The sequence below is a fragment of the Aulonocara sp. 'chitande type north' Nkhata Bay genome, linkage group LG17 (genome assembly GCF_057382095.1).
Source record: "Aulonocara sp. 'chitande type north' Nkhata Bay isolate Kocher_YH1m ecotype deep benthic linkage group LG17, A_spYH_male_GT1.1, whole genome shotgun sequence".
In the NCBI taxonomy this organism is placed as follows: Eukaryota; Metazoa; Chordata; class Actinopteri; order Cichliformes; family Cichlidae; genus Aulonocara; species Aulonocara sp. 'chitande type north' Nkhata Bay.
Genome location: NC_141360.1, coordinates 32,634,169 through 32,648,247, shown reverse-complemented (window position 1 = coordinate 32,648,247; position 14,079 = coordinate 32,634,169). Strand labels below are relative to the sequence as shown.

General features: G+C 42.9%; 1 protein-coding gene across 3 annotated transcripts in view; it reads left to right on the top strand.

Annotated features, from left to right (window-relative positions):
- rassf8b (Ras association domain family member 8b) overlaps nucleotides 1-14,079 on the top strand; it is a 46,688-nt gene extending 32,609 nt beyond the window's left edge. For 2 of the 3 annotated variants that reach the window (XM_086269450.1, XM_086269449.1), the window contains exons 2-9: nucleotides 3,049-3,205; nucleotides 8,971-9,321; nucleotides 9,434-9,639; nucleotides 9,788-9,991; nucleotides 10,148-10,222; nucleotides 11,170-11,292; nucleotides 11,966-12,092; nucleotides 12,596-14,079. In XM_086269450.1, coding sequence (XP_086125576.1) covers nucleotides 3,094-3,205; nucleotides 8,971-9,321; nucleotides 9,434-9,639; nucleotides 9,788-9,991; nucleotides 10,148-10,222; nucleotides 11,170-11,292; nucleotides 11,966-12,092; nucleotides 12,596-12,711 — 1,314 coding nt within the window. In that variant the 5' untranslated portion in view covers nucleotides 3,049-3,093 and the 3' untranslated portion in view covers nucleotides 12,712-14,079. The remainder of the gene's footprint in view (nucleotides 1-3,048; nucleotides 3,206-8,970; nucleotides 9,322-9,433; nucleotides 9,640-9,787; nucleotides 9,992-10,147; nucleotides 10,223-11,169; nucleotides 11,293-11,965; nucleotides 12,093-12,595) is intronic. The other variant, XM_086269451.1, reaches the window with a different exon arrangement.

Genomic DNA, 14,079 nt, shown 5'->3' with positions numbered 1-14,079 from the left:
GCTGCCGGGGGTAAGAGAGACTCAAGAATCTTTCGCGATTGTTGCAGTTGCGACATGGAAGTGTCACTCAAGATTAGTTCAGCACTGGAACGCCAAGTATCATAATCTGGCTCATAGGTTGGCCGGGGGTCCTTGCCAGAAAAAGCTCTGAGTTTTTGTGAAAAATGTTGCACTGAATGATCATCTCTTCTCACAATGTGCTCAACTACTACACGCTGCACCTCAGGAGGGTTTAAATCAGGTGCAGGTATGGTGGGTACACTATGAGCTGGGTTTCTTGCAGTGTGATTTGACTGGTTCGATTGCTGTGCACCATCAACACTGGGTTCAACAGCTGAAGGCTGAAACTCAGCCAAGGGAGATTCAGGTAAGTCAATTTGCTCTGATTGATCATGTTCAGGCTCTTTGATTGATTCAGCTATCTGTGACATCATGTCTTTCAGAACATCTGCAAACCCTCGGCCGCTCATTTTGGCTAGGTTTTTTAACTCAGTGAGATATGACTTGGTTGTATCATTCCCCACACATCGCGTGTATACGCTTGCAAGAGACTGTATTCTATACTTAACCCCGCTATCGGATATGTGGTTGTAAGGTAACGGCTCAAGAGCATCAACAGCAGTACCTGAATTGTACTCAACAACAACACTCGAGATAAACTCAGATTTACCATCATCTACCTTTAAGACTCTTGAGATTGACCCATACTGTTTTAGGAATTCAGTCACCTCATCAATTTGCTCATCTCCAGCTATTTCGCTCACGATCACCGAATTTGGGACTTTAACAGATTCACGTTCAACAAGACGGTCCATTTGGGGTGCGTTATATACTTGTAATCACATGAGAAAAAGCCTCCTGGCTGGCTCGCCAAGACTTACTGTAACCACTGACTCATTTTAAATAGTTTAGGACAGCCAAACTACGGACCAGTTGCTAGGTTCGGCAGGGCTACAATAGAAAGCGAGGCGAATGCAGAATGAAATGGCTGGAGACAGGAATTTGAGCAGCAACAGTTATTATTTTGCACAAAAATGAAATAAACACGACACAAATTCCACATTGACAGTAGTAGTGATAATAACCATAACAATAAGAAGAAGAAGCCGGCAAAACAAAAATAACCCCAAAAATAGTCGTTTGAGCTCAATATTCAATTGTCTTTTTGTCTTTGGTCATTTGTCAAGTCAAAAATTCTTAGTCTAGTTCTTGTTCTCTTTCGTTTGTGGTTTGTGTGTTACCACTTGGGAGTCTCCGTCGAGGAAGAAGAGTAAGTTCCTCTGCAAAGTTCAGTCTGGGCTCAGGCTCGCCATCTCCATCCGGAGAGAATCCATTGGAATCCAAAATCTTAGTTCCTTCCACACGGACAAGGGAAAAAAACCTAGCCTGCACAACAATATTAACATTATTGTACACAGCCAGCTCCGTTTCTTCTCTTGTATCACAGCTATAGCTTTAGTTCTTTATCTCTTTTCACATTTCTTTCACATTACCACAGTAATACATTACATGCATGCTTTGAATATATCTCTCGTTATACATGAAATTATTTTAACCATGTAAACAACAAATGAATTTCTTGTTCTCTTTTTAACCATGAAATTATGATTAATAGGTATAACCAGCAAGATAATACATTTTTCCAATCATCCTTCAAGTATGCTAAACAAATCCTACCACAACAGCATTTCAACCGTTTTTAAACAGCAAATTACCACTCGCGAATCGGTATGAACAGAAGAAACAACTTTTAGCAACAGACTAACACATTATTAACTTTTCAAACCCATGGGCTAAACTCACCAAAATGTTAGAAAATTCCGCACGAGCTATCCGTGACCTGTCTCATCTATTTCCACGTGCGAAAAGATCTAGCTCATGTGAAATGATGGTCTGGTGTTTCGGAAGACGGGGCTAAAACCACCTTCAACCAATGAAAAAGGCATTTATCCCTTGTGATCCAGCAACAGAAAATAAAGTTTGCTAGAGGATCACACTTCCTTTTTTCAAAATAAATGTTTCTTTTCAAAATAAAATAATGAAAATACATTTATACAATCAAAACGAAAACAAGAAAAAAATAACAAAAGGTAGTTTTCTCTACTGGGTTACACTAATGTTATTGAATCTGTGGAAGCTCCGCGATAGCCACCACACGAAGTAACGAATAACGAGCCTATTTAAATCCCAGTAACGAGTAACGCGTTCCCGGTTTTGGCATAATAACTAGTTACTGTGCTCGTTACCACAATAATAACGTAGTTACTGTAACGCGTTACTTAATAACGCGTTAGTCCCAACACTGATTAGCAGTGACAACAGATTGTGGAAGCAGAAAAGGCATTTTGAAAAGTGGAATGAAAAGAAGTGAAAGGTTTTTAAATTAGCCACATTAGCTGAAGCCAAAGATGGGATTTGCTTCCATCTTAGTTGATCGTGTGAAAAAGGTTGGCTTGTCTGTATAAGTATAATTCGAACTCTTGACCACTTATGCCTCCATAGAAGAGTCAACAGAACGTGTGTGTGTGTGTGTGTGTGTGTGTGTGTGTGTGTGTGTGTGTGTGTGTGTGTGTGTGTGTGTGGCACAAGTAGTTATTTATAGACGTATAACTGGAAGAGGAGTGTTTGGGGTGTGGTCCTGCTCCTGAAATTCAGATAAACTATCTCTAGTTAATAAGGTGAAGCTGTACAATAGTCCTACACACACACATACACTTATTTATTTAAAGGAAACATTAAAACAGTCAAACTTTTAAAGAAACGTCATCTTACCTGGCATAGAAAGAGCCTGGAATGTACTTCATACTTTCCTTGGTCAGTAGTGTTGGCTTATATACTGCAACTTAAGCATGCACGTCCATTTCACACCTAAGAGAAGCAAAGTTTGTCTATTACACACTTTGCGTGTAATATCAGGTTGGATCCACCACTAAAAATATTTATAATCGAACCTTTAAGGGTCTTGTGTAGGAGTGAAAAGTGGTTAAGTGATGCTTAACAGTTAAACATGATTTATTTTACCGAACTTTTTATTTTTTCGCTCTCCAGGATGCAAAATAAAGAATCTCTAGCGGCTCCCTGTGGTGTGGAGGAATGAAGGCCATGGAGCTAAAAGTGTGGGTGGACGGAGTGCAGCGCATTGTGTGCGGGGTCACGGAGTTCACCACATGCCAGGAAGTGGTCATCGCTTTGGCACAAGCCATTGGTAAGCTACAAATTACTCACTACAACATAACCTGTTCACAGGTAGCAAATGCTTAGAAACATTATGTTACTTCCTGTGTCTCTAGAAAGTAAAATAATATTGCTTACTGCTTAAGTCCAGGAAAAGCAGTGCAAATTATATTTTGTCCTGCATAAATCAATGCTGGGATGTTCTGTTATGTGGGTTGCATCCAGTATTTGGCAGGCCACATACATGCAGACACTTGAGGAAATAAGTGGCTTGAAAATGAAAAGTGACTAGAGGGCACAAATAGATTTTCACCATAACGGGACTCTGTGAAACACGATGAGTCATACTGCAGTCTTTCCTTTGTTGACAGTTGATAGAAATAAGTTCATGCTCAGCCTCTTCGTTTGCATTTGTGAATTTAAGACTGGCATCATGACATTTAGTCATGTGTACACATTTTTTAGAGGAACACATTCAATATTTGATTTTTCAGTAGCCCCAGTGGTTAGAGTTAAAATGTGGGGGTCTTTCACAGTGACAGCAGAGGAAGAGTTATGGCACGGTCCTTTGTGCTCGCTGTGCCTTTTGTCCTGGCCAAGCTGCTTTGAAGTCTGAATGGCTGTAGTGATGAATGCAGCTCTTTTTATAAGGACCCTTACTGTGGAAGAAGGGGGTTGGCTGTGCAGTTGGCAGTGTTTTCTCTTATCTTTATGTGTACAGATACAAATACAGGAGACACACACAAAAGGCCCTGAACCACTGAACCCCGTTCTTTGGCTAACACAAACGCTGTTTGTTGACTTGAATTTTCCCACTGCATTAGACACCGTGGTAAAGTCCTTTGTATCTGCCAGTGGTGCAGCCTGTGGGAGAGCTGTGAAAAAGCCTTTTGTCATTGTTTCGTCTGTCGTTTTTTGCAAAAACACATTGAACTTTATTTTGATCATTTTAACAAGGCTGGATTGATTTTTTTCACAGGTTCCACGGGGTGTTTACTCTGACAGCATGCAATGTGATTTTTGAAACATCTCAGGGTGCACAACCAGATACAGAAGGGTGTTTAATGGATATCTGTGAGCTGAATCATTCTCAGCCCTTGTTGATGTTACTCAGCAAATGTTTAAAGCTGAGGGATGACACGGACAAAGGCAAAACTGTGATCTGGTAAAAGATTTAAAGAGAGCACAGATAAATGACTCTCTTTATCACTCACTGTGGAATTTAAGTGAATAGTTTTCCCTCTAAAGTAATGTGAACCCAGATTTGAATGTGTTAACACTGTGATTGTTTTTACTTCAGAAAAGAAATTGTCAACATGAAAACTGATGTTCACTTACATTTCCAGAAAGACTAGACAACATTTTATTTCTTTTTTTATCATCTTTAAACAAGTTAGTTTGGGGACATCACAGCTAGTGTGGTCATGTCAAAAAGAAAGTTTGCACCAAACTTTCTTATAGTCTTGTGGAAAAGTTGTATTGGTTCCACAAGAGTTAAGCAAGTAGTAGCCAGGTGCTACTAATCAAATTCACTTGATTAACGGATTAATCGCAAGTGTGAGCACTTATTTAAAAGCATAAGATTTGGCAATTTGATGGTCTGAGCATAAAGGTATGCGTTTGGATAATGCTAATGTTCTCAGGAGTGGACATCCCAGGATATTCACCCCAAGGTCAGACCATGCAATTTTTTTTAGAGAGGCTGCGAGAACCTAAGAGCTACATCTCAGACTCCACAGGCCTTGGTTAGCATGTGAAATATTCATGACAGCACAATTAGAAAGTTACAGAACAAACTAGGCTTGTTTGGGAGGGCTGCCGAGAGAAAACCACTTCTGTAACTTTTAACTTCTGTCCCTTAGACAGATGAGACTAAAATGGAGATATTTGGCCATAATACACAGCTCCATGTTTGGAGAAAACCCAAACACCTCATATCAAGTGTATGAGATCACCAACTCGAGCGTGAACTCATCTGTATATCAAAATACTCTAGAGAAATGTGAGGACATCTATTCAACAGCTAAAGCTTGGGCTGGGTCATACCTCAGGACAATGATATTGAGCGTAGCAGCAAATCTGCGGCAAAATCTGTTGCTAATTTAAAACAGAATGACTGAAAAAGAAAAGAATCAAAGCCTGTCAAAGTCCAGATCTCAAGGTGACTGAAATGCTGTAGCACGACCTTAAGAGAGCGGTGCATAAACAAATGCCTGCAATCATCATTGAACTTCAGAATCAGAATCAGAATCAGAATACTTTATTGATCCCTGGGGGAAATTATTTTTTGTTACAGTGCTCCATTTTAAACCAACATTAAGACAAGACAGACAATACGCTAACTAAGAATAGTACAATATATACATATATATATACATACATACATACATACATAAGTCACTTATAAATAAATATTTGGAAAAGAAACATGTGTAGCTGTAGCAGCAAACAGTGTGTTAAGTGGATGCGTTGTACAGGGAGATGGCCACAGGCAGGAATGATTTCCTGTGTCGTTCAGTGGTGCTTTTCGGTAATCTCAGTCTCTCACTGAACGAGCTCCTGTGACTGACCAGCATGTCATGGAGTGGGTGGGAGGTGTTATCCAACATTGTCTTTATCTTGGACAGCATCCGCCTCTCCGACACCACCTTGAGGGAGTCGAGCTCCATCCCCACAACATTGCTGGCCTTACGGATCAGTTTATTAAGTCTGTTGGCATCTGCGACCCTCAGCCTGCTCCCCCAGCATGCAACAGCATAGAGGATCGCACTGGCCACCACAGACTCATAGAAAATCCTCAGCATTTTCTGGCAGATGTTGAAGGACCTCAGTCGCCTCAAAAAATAGAGACGACTCTGGCCCTTCCTGTAAAGTGCTGTGGTGTTTTTAGCCCAGTCCAGTTTATTGTCAATGTGTACTCCAAGGTATTTATAGTCCTCCACAATGTCAACACTGACCCCCTGGATTGAAACAGGGGTCAAGTGTTTCCTGGTCTTCCTGAAGTCCACGATCAGTTCCTTGGTCTTTGCCACGTTGAGCTGCAGATGATTCTGCTCACACCACGTGACAAAGGAGTCGACCACAGCCCGGTACTCTGTCTCATCATCCCTGCTGATGCATCCAACCACCGCAGAGTCATCAGAAAACTTCTGAAGATGGCAGGTCTCTGTGCAGTGGCTGAAGTCTGTGGTGTAGAGGGTGAAGAGGAAGGGGGAGAGGACAGTCCCCTGTGGTGCCCCTGTGTTGCTAATCACCTTGTCAGACACACACTGTGGGAGACGTACATATTGTGGTCTTCCTGTCAGGTAATCAACAATCCAGGACACCAGAGAAGCATCCACCTGCATCGCTGCTAACTTATCACCCAGGAGGGTCGGCCTGATGGTGTTGAAAGCACTGGAAAAGTCAAAAAACATGACCCTCACAGTGCTCGCCGGCTGGTCCAGATGGGTGTAGACACGATTGAGCAGGTAGATGATGGCGTCCTCTGTTCCGAGACGAGGCTGATAAGCGAACTGAAGGGGATCCAGATGTGGTCTTACTATGGGTCGCAGCTGGTCCAGGATGAGCCTTTCTAGGGTCTTCATGATGTGGGAGGTCAGTGCCACGGGCCTGTAATCCTGGGGGCCACTGGGGCGTGGCGTCTTTGGTACAGGGACGAGGCATGATGTCTTCCACATCACCGGGACCCTCTGCAGACTCAGACTCAGCATAAACAGTTTATGAAAGACTCCACACAGCTGGGGGGCACAGGCCTTGAGGACAAGGGGACTCACTCCGTCTGGTCCAGCAGACTTGCCTGAGTGAAGTCTCCTCATTTGCATCTCAACCTGGTATTGAGTGAAGGTGATGGGTGGGGGAGGGGTGTCAGGAATCTCACAGGAGGCAACATGTGAAGAGAGAGGCTGGCACAGTGGTGTGGCTCTGGATTCCAGGCTGACTGCAGGTGAGGTTGTGGGGGTGGGAGCAGACACTGTGGTGTCGAATCTATTGAAAAACAGATTCAACTCGTCGGCTCTATTCTCACCTCCCTCAGCTCCCCTGCTGTTGGTTGGCCTGAATCCAGTGATGGTCTTCATGCCCCTCCACACCTCTCTCATGCTGTTCTGCTGGAGTTTCCACTCCAGCTTCCTCCTGTAATTGTCCTTAGCCTCTCTGATCTTGTCCTTTAGTAACACCTGGATCTTCCTCACCTCCTCTTTGTTGCCCCCTCTGAAAGCCCTCTTCTTGTTGTTGAGGAGGGCTTTGATGTCCTTAGTCACCCACGGCTTGTTATTTGGGTAACAATGAACAGTCTGAGCTGGAACAATGGAGTCGGTGCAGAAAGTTATGTAGCCTGTGATACACTCAGTAAGCCCATTGATGTCCTCGGCGTGAGGCTCACAGAGTGTTTCCCAGTCGGTCACCTCGAAACAGCCCTGTAGTTCCGCTATTGCCTCCTCTGACCACCTCCTAACAGTCCTGGTGGTCACAGGTTCCCTCCTCACAATTGGCACATAGCGGGGGGTGAGGTGAATCAGGTTATGATCTGACCTACCAAGTGGGGGGAGGGAGGAGGAGCTGTATGCATCCTTGACGTTAGCATACAGTAAGTCTAAAGTTTTCTCTCCCCTGGTGGGACAGTCCACATATTGTTTGAATGTTGGTAGTGTATTGTCCAGTGATACATGGTTGAAGTCACCCGAGATCACAATAAAGGCACTCGGGTGCTGAGTCTGTAGCCGAGCTATGGCAGAGTGGATAGTGTCACATGCAGCTGTGGGGTTAGCAGAGGGGGGTACATAAACAGCCACCAAGATGTCGTGGTTTGCACTGTCAGACCATGAGAAGAGAGGAAGAAGACCCAAAAGCAGACACTGAAGAGAGGAACTAAAGTTTTAAACAAAAAGCGAGCAGTTTATTACAGGCTGGTTGAACATGGATAAAGAATAAAGGGCGTAAACTAAAACCTACACTGGGAAAACTGAAAAATGATAACTATGACAAAACTGTCATAACTAACATAAATATGATTCAGAGCAGGAACGTGCAGAAAACTATGAAGAAGCAAGAACATGAGGCATGAACACGACCTGAGCTGACTCATGCCGGACGAGGAACTGACATGGTGGGAGGGTAAACAGTCTACCTAACCACGACTGAGTGAAACGCACAGACTAAATACACACAGGAGGTGATCAAATGAAAATAACGACGTCACAGGAGAAGATTTAAACTAAATGCATCGAACAAAGAAACACAAGACTTTCAAAATAAAACAGGAAACATGGTGAGACGTAGACAACACAGACTTGACAACATGAAACACGCAGACAGGAAATACATAACAACTAGAACAGAAGGCCAGGGTGAAACAGACTACAATTCACAGCCAATTAATAATAATCCAAAACTCCACATGATCTTCAAAATATAACAAAAGTGATCAAAACCAACTGAAAGCACTGGGTCACACACCCAGCCTCTGACAGAACTGACTCAAATTAAAGAAGAGTGGGGCAAACTTCCAGTATTATGCATTATACATACTTTGCAAGTAAAACTTAATTTTCACCCACAAATTGAAAACTTTTTAAATGCTTGCACCATATAAAGGTTGTTTCAACTGAAACCTGTTGAACATCAAGGGAAGGAGGGGTAAATTAACATCACATCTCCTTCTTCCAGCAGAACCCCTTCCATTGCAATGAAAAGAGCCCAGAAAAACAAACCCTTCGTGTAGGATTCTCTTCCACTGATTGTGAAAAGCTGTCATAAAATGTCAGGACCTTTCAACTACTTCTTGTTTTGTCCCAGGACGGACGGGCAGATACACTTTGATCGAGAAATGGCGGGAGACAGAGCGCCACCTGGCTCCAAATGAAAACCCTGTAGTGTCCCTGAACAAGTGGGGCCAGTATGCCAGTGACGTGCAGCTCATCCTCCAGCGGACCGGCCCGTCTGTCAGCGAGCGGCCAACCTCTGAAGGGCTGGCTCGTGTCCCAGAACGAGGTCTATACCGCCAGAGCCTTCCACCTCTGGCCAAGCTCCGTCCATCGGGGACAGACAGGTCGCTCAAACGAAAGGAACCCAAACGCAAATCTTTGACCTTCACAGGAAGCACCAAGGGTCTGCGGGAAATATTTGGAAAAAGCAGAGATACTGATGGTGTGTATAGCTGAAATATTAGCCATGATCTTACCAGTCATTTCTTTGCTAGCTTCAATGGTTCAGTTTCCTTCTTTTAATCTTAGTCTTCCCTTTTTGTCTGTGCATCTAGTCAAACAGTTCCAGCAGCGCGGTGTGAGTTTAAACCTCAGCAGAGTTGGAGGAGGTGGAATAGCATCTGTACCTGGGAGTCCGGCCAGAGAGCTGAGCCGACTGGTGCAGCTGCAGAGAAACAAACTCCAGGCCCTGGAAAGCCGCCTGCTGGGCTGCGAGGCTGAGCTGCGAGACTGGGAGGAGGCCACAGGCGAGGCCAGCGATGTGAGTAAAACCACAGCTGCCAGTGCAGTCACTGAGAGAAACTTTGCATATGTGCTGATCTTCAGATCGTCTGCACCCTAAACTTTCATGTCTTCCAATATCTTTATTTTTACATCCCTACATCATATTTTAATCCCATGCCTTACAGGAAGGAAACCTGGAGGAAGAGCTGCTGCTTTTAGAGCAGCAGGTGAGGAGGAATGACGCCGAGATGGAGGAGGAGGAATTCTGGCAGAACGAGTTGCAGATAGAGCAGGAGAGCGAGTGGCAGCTGCGGCAACAGCTAGCCGAGCTGCAGGGCCGCGTACGCGACTGTGAAGCCAAGCTTTCGGAGTATCTAGCTCGCATACAGGTGAACTTAGCATCACGAGCTGCCTGATTTCACCAGATCCTGTTTTGATGGTTTTACGAGTTAAACCTCTTATCTATAAATGTCAGTAAAACACAAACACGCTGCTTTAACTGAAGAAGGAAGCTGGGAAAAATGAGATTTTTATTTACTTTCCAGAGCATGGAGGCAGGTGTGGAGCAGGAGCGACTGCAGCAGGAGGCTGAGCTGAAACAAAGGGTCAATGAGGAAGAGGTGCAGTCATTGAAAAATTAACATTTGGGACATTCTACCGATCTCATAAACAGATACTTACTGTGGATGGCATTACCCTGGCCTCCAGTAACACTGTGAGGACTCATGCTGTGGTTTTTTACCAGGATATTTCCTTCAAAACTAGTTCATGCATTTATTACTTCTAGGCTGGATTATTTTATTATCAGGATGTCTTAAAAACTCTCTGAAAAGTCTTCAGCTGATCGAAAAATGCTTCAGCAAGAGTACTGACGCGGGGACTAGAAAGAGAGAGCATATTTCTCCTATATTGGCTCCCCTTTACTGGCTCCCAGTTAAATCCAGAATCGAATTTAAAACCCTGCTCCTCACATACAGGTCTTGAATAATCAGGCCCTATCTTATCTTAATGACCTGATAGTACCGTATCACTCCAACAGAGCACTTCACTCTCAAATGTTACTCTGAAACTTTTTGATAAAGCATATAGGGTTGGATCAGGTGACCCTGAATCCTCTCTTACTTATGGTGCAGTTAGTCTAGCCTGCTGGGGGATTCCCATGATGCACTGAGCGTTTCTTCTTCGGTCACCTTTGTCACTTACTATGTTTTAATACACCACTTTGCATTTAGTCATTAGTTTTTATTAATCGGTCTTTCTTCCACACCATATCTTTGTCCTGTATTATTGTCTTTACCTTACAATATAAAGCACATTGAGGCAACTGCTGCTGTGTTTTGATGCTATTTAAATAAAGTTGTGTTGAGAAAAATGTTTTGTTAAACCGACACATGTGTTCTAAACTTGGATGAATAGTTTTGCAGAGCTAAAAAACTTTTTATTCAAGTTCAAAACATGTCAAAGCATGAAAAAGTCTTCCTACATGGTTGAGTTTCTTTTGCATATTTCTCCTGGAAAATTGCGATGAGCGCTGGCTTCCTGACTTCCCTTCCACTCTGGCTTTCAGGTACAAGCCCAGCTGGAGAAAGTGAGGGCAGAGTTGGAAATGCAGAGCCAACAAACAGCACGGCTGGAGAACAGCTGCAGGGCATTGGAACGCTCGCTCAGCCAGTCAGGCAAGAGATTACAGGTCAGCTCAACTGTTTAGTTGTTTATTTTAGAGGCCCATCCTGGCATTTTGCTTAAAATATTGTGTTCCCATTAACTTTGGAAGAGGCTGAAGAATTCAGATTTCAAGAAAGTGTTTTAAAAAATCTTATTAAGAAGTCGGAAAACTTTGGCTCCGCTGACGCTGGTTTAAAAATTTAGTCCTCAGCACACAGGTGGAACCATAGAAATCTAAGCTCATTAAGTTGTGGGCAGTGAAGCACAGCCTTATCTCTGGCTCGCAGCAATGTGCGATGGATCTTTGCCTGCATGCATCCTAGTATGAAGTAGGGTGAAGTCCAGTAAGATGTGGGAAGCGTGAGGTGACGAGAAGGGAATGGGAGGGAGGGAATTAGCAGCATTCTTTGCCTGATTAGAGAGGGGCCTGAATAAGTACGCAATCCCCTGCCTGCAGTTGTGTAATCATCTGTGAGCTGATACTTTTCTTTGGCTGGCTCAACTACACTATGACTCTGGAGAGATCCTGAGCAGAACATCAATCTTTTTTTCATTTTGACCTAATAAATTCACCTCCATTAGAGTAACTTCCTGCACTCGAAAGCTTTGGTAAGCTGTGGATTTGTTCATGTGCAGTACTTTTATCAGACTAGGCATACAGTTCATTTTATTATCCTGGTGTTTTTTTTCCTTTATAGGAGAAAGAGCAGGAGCTGGAGCAGCTGACAAAAGAGCTTCGACAGGTCAACCTACAGCAGTTCATTCAGCAGACTGGTACCAAGGTCACTGTGCTGCCGGCTGAACCATCAGAAGACATCAGCAGCGGTATAAATACACGTACACACTGACAGAAACTCTACAAGATCACCACCTTCTTGAAAGCATTTAGTTTACTGTAAATGCTGATTGCAGCTGAGGCATTCTACATACTGTATTGCTTTTAGATGTGTATGGACACAGTGCCACCTTATGGTCATACTGAGAATGACCTGTTAGACTACGTGAGGCAGGACTGCCCCATTACATGGACCAGCAATGGAATTCTCAATATAAAGCCAAAGAAAAATCCTCTGTTTTTATTTTAATCACATCATTTTTTACATAAAAAAACTTTCTCCATTCTCTTTGTCTTCTTTATTTATTTTGGCTGCTCCTTAGCATCGTCGTCTTCTTTCCTTGCATCTTCCTCTTTCTGGGTTGCTGTAACATAGTTTGTTTTTTTTCTCATTTGATACTTAATCACTTGTGGGATGTCAGATCAGAATCATATATCAGTGATGTTCATACCCCTCACAGCTAAATGACCATCTCTTTTTTGTGTGCTGCAGAGACGGAGTGCGGTTCCCTGAAACGACTCGGCTCCTCCCGTCTCTTACCCAGTGACCTTCGTGCCCTTCAGAGCGCCGTCTCGTCCACCCTCAACCCTGAAGGCATCTACGTTTGACCCTAAATGTCCAGGAGGCATATTCTTTTGTGGCGGCAGCAAGGCAGCTTTATGCTACTGAAACTATTTCCACACACAGAAAAGCAAAGAAATGACTCCACAAATAGATGTTTTTCTTACAAGGCAACAGAGTGTCAGAGTGGCACTTCAATATGGAGGGTTTTTGCCAAAAAAAAAAAAAAAAAAAGAGTGTGACAAGAAAACTGCACTGCCTCCTCTTCACTAGAATTGAACTTAAACTTAAACTGATGTCATCATCTGCCGTTTAATGCACAGTCTGAGCTCCCATGAGTGAGTAAGGATAAGTGCAACAGCACCATTTTTCTCTACATACCAGCTACTGTGTTTTTATTTTTGTTTGTTTGGGGTTTTTTAGCACTTCCGGACACACTCTGAATACACAATCATTTATTAGTCAAGCGATTCCCGGCAAAAAAACTATAACACGTGCAGTAAATCATGAGAGAATTTCACAGTGCAGTAGTTTGACACGCGTACTCGTCTCCATCCAAAAAAAGAGACAGATGCATGAGCATGCACAAACAGTGACTCCTGTGCTATAAGCATAGCCATATCTGATTGCCTTAAAACTAGATGTTAGTAAATGTAATATTGAAACAGAACTCAAGGTAGCTACTGAGTACTGTGCGCAGTGTGAATTTGATAAAATGCTCCAATTCAGGTGACTCCTTGTCATGGTAACTGATGTCAGTACAACTCCATGTGGGGTTAGTCTTTTTTTCTAAAAGAGTTTGAACTTTTTTTTTTGTTTTAATTAACTAGTGAGTTTGCTTCGTGTGTATGTTTAGACGGCGATTGAAAACATTTCTCATAAAATGTATGTCAGAGTTAAAAGAGGGCGACTAAAGAGGCCAATGAAGTGATATTTTAAGTAGAACATGGTGGCTGTAATGTGGTCCAATTTAAGTATTATGTGTTGTGCAGTAGGCATGCATCTGTTGTTTTTCTCATAATGAAAATGTCTTTAGTATGGAAGCTTGTTTCTGCCACTGAAAAAAGGGTTTTTTTGTCATCTGTAAGTCAGAATTTCAGCTTTTTATCTCAGTTATTTTCTAAGAAGTTTAAGCATGTTACAGTTTTGAGATAAGAACCAGATTTTTTTTCCTTACAGATGACTTGTGCAAAAAACAAAAGAATTTAAAAAACAAACAAAAAAACGGCGGTGCAAACAAAGTTCCACACTTGGGTGTAAATCCAGGCTCAAATAATTTATCACTGTGACCACCAGGTGGCAGCAAAACATATTTTATTCAGGTAGGCGAAAGGCTCTTTAAGTCATCTGATTAGTGCGTGTTTAGGAGTCACTTACTGTATGCCTGTTGTTGTTGTTGTTGTTGTTGTTGTTGT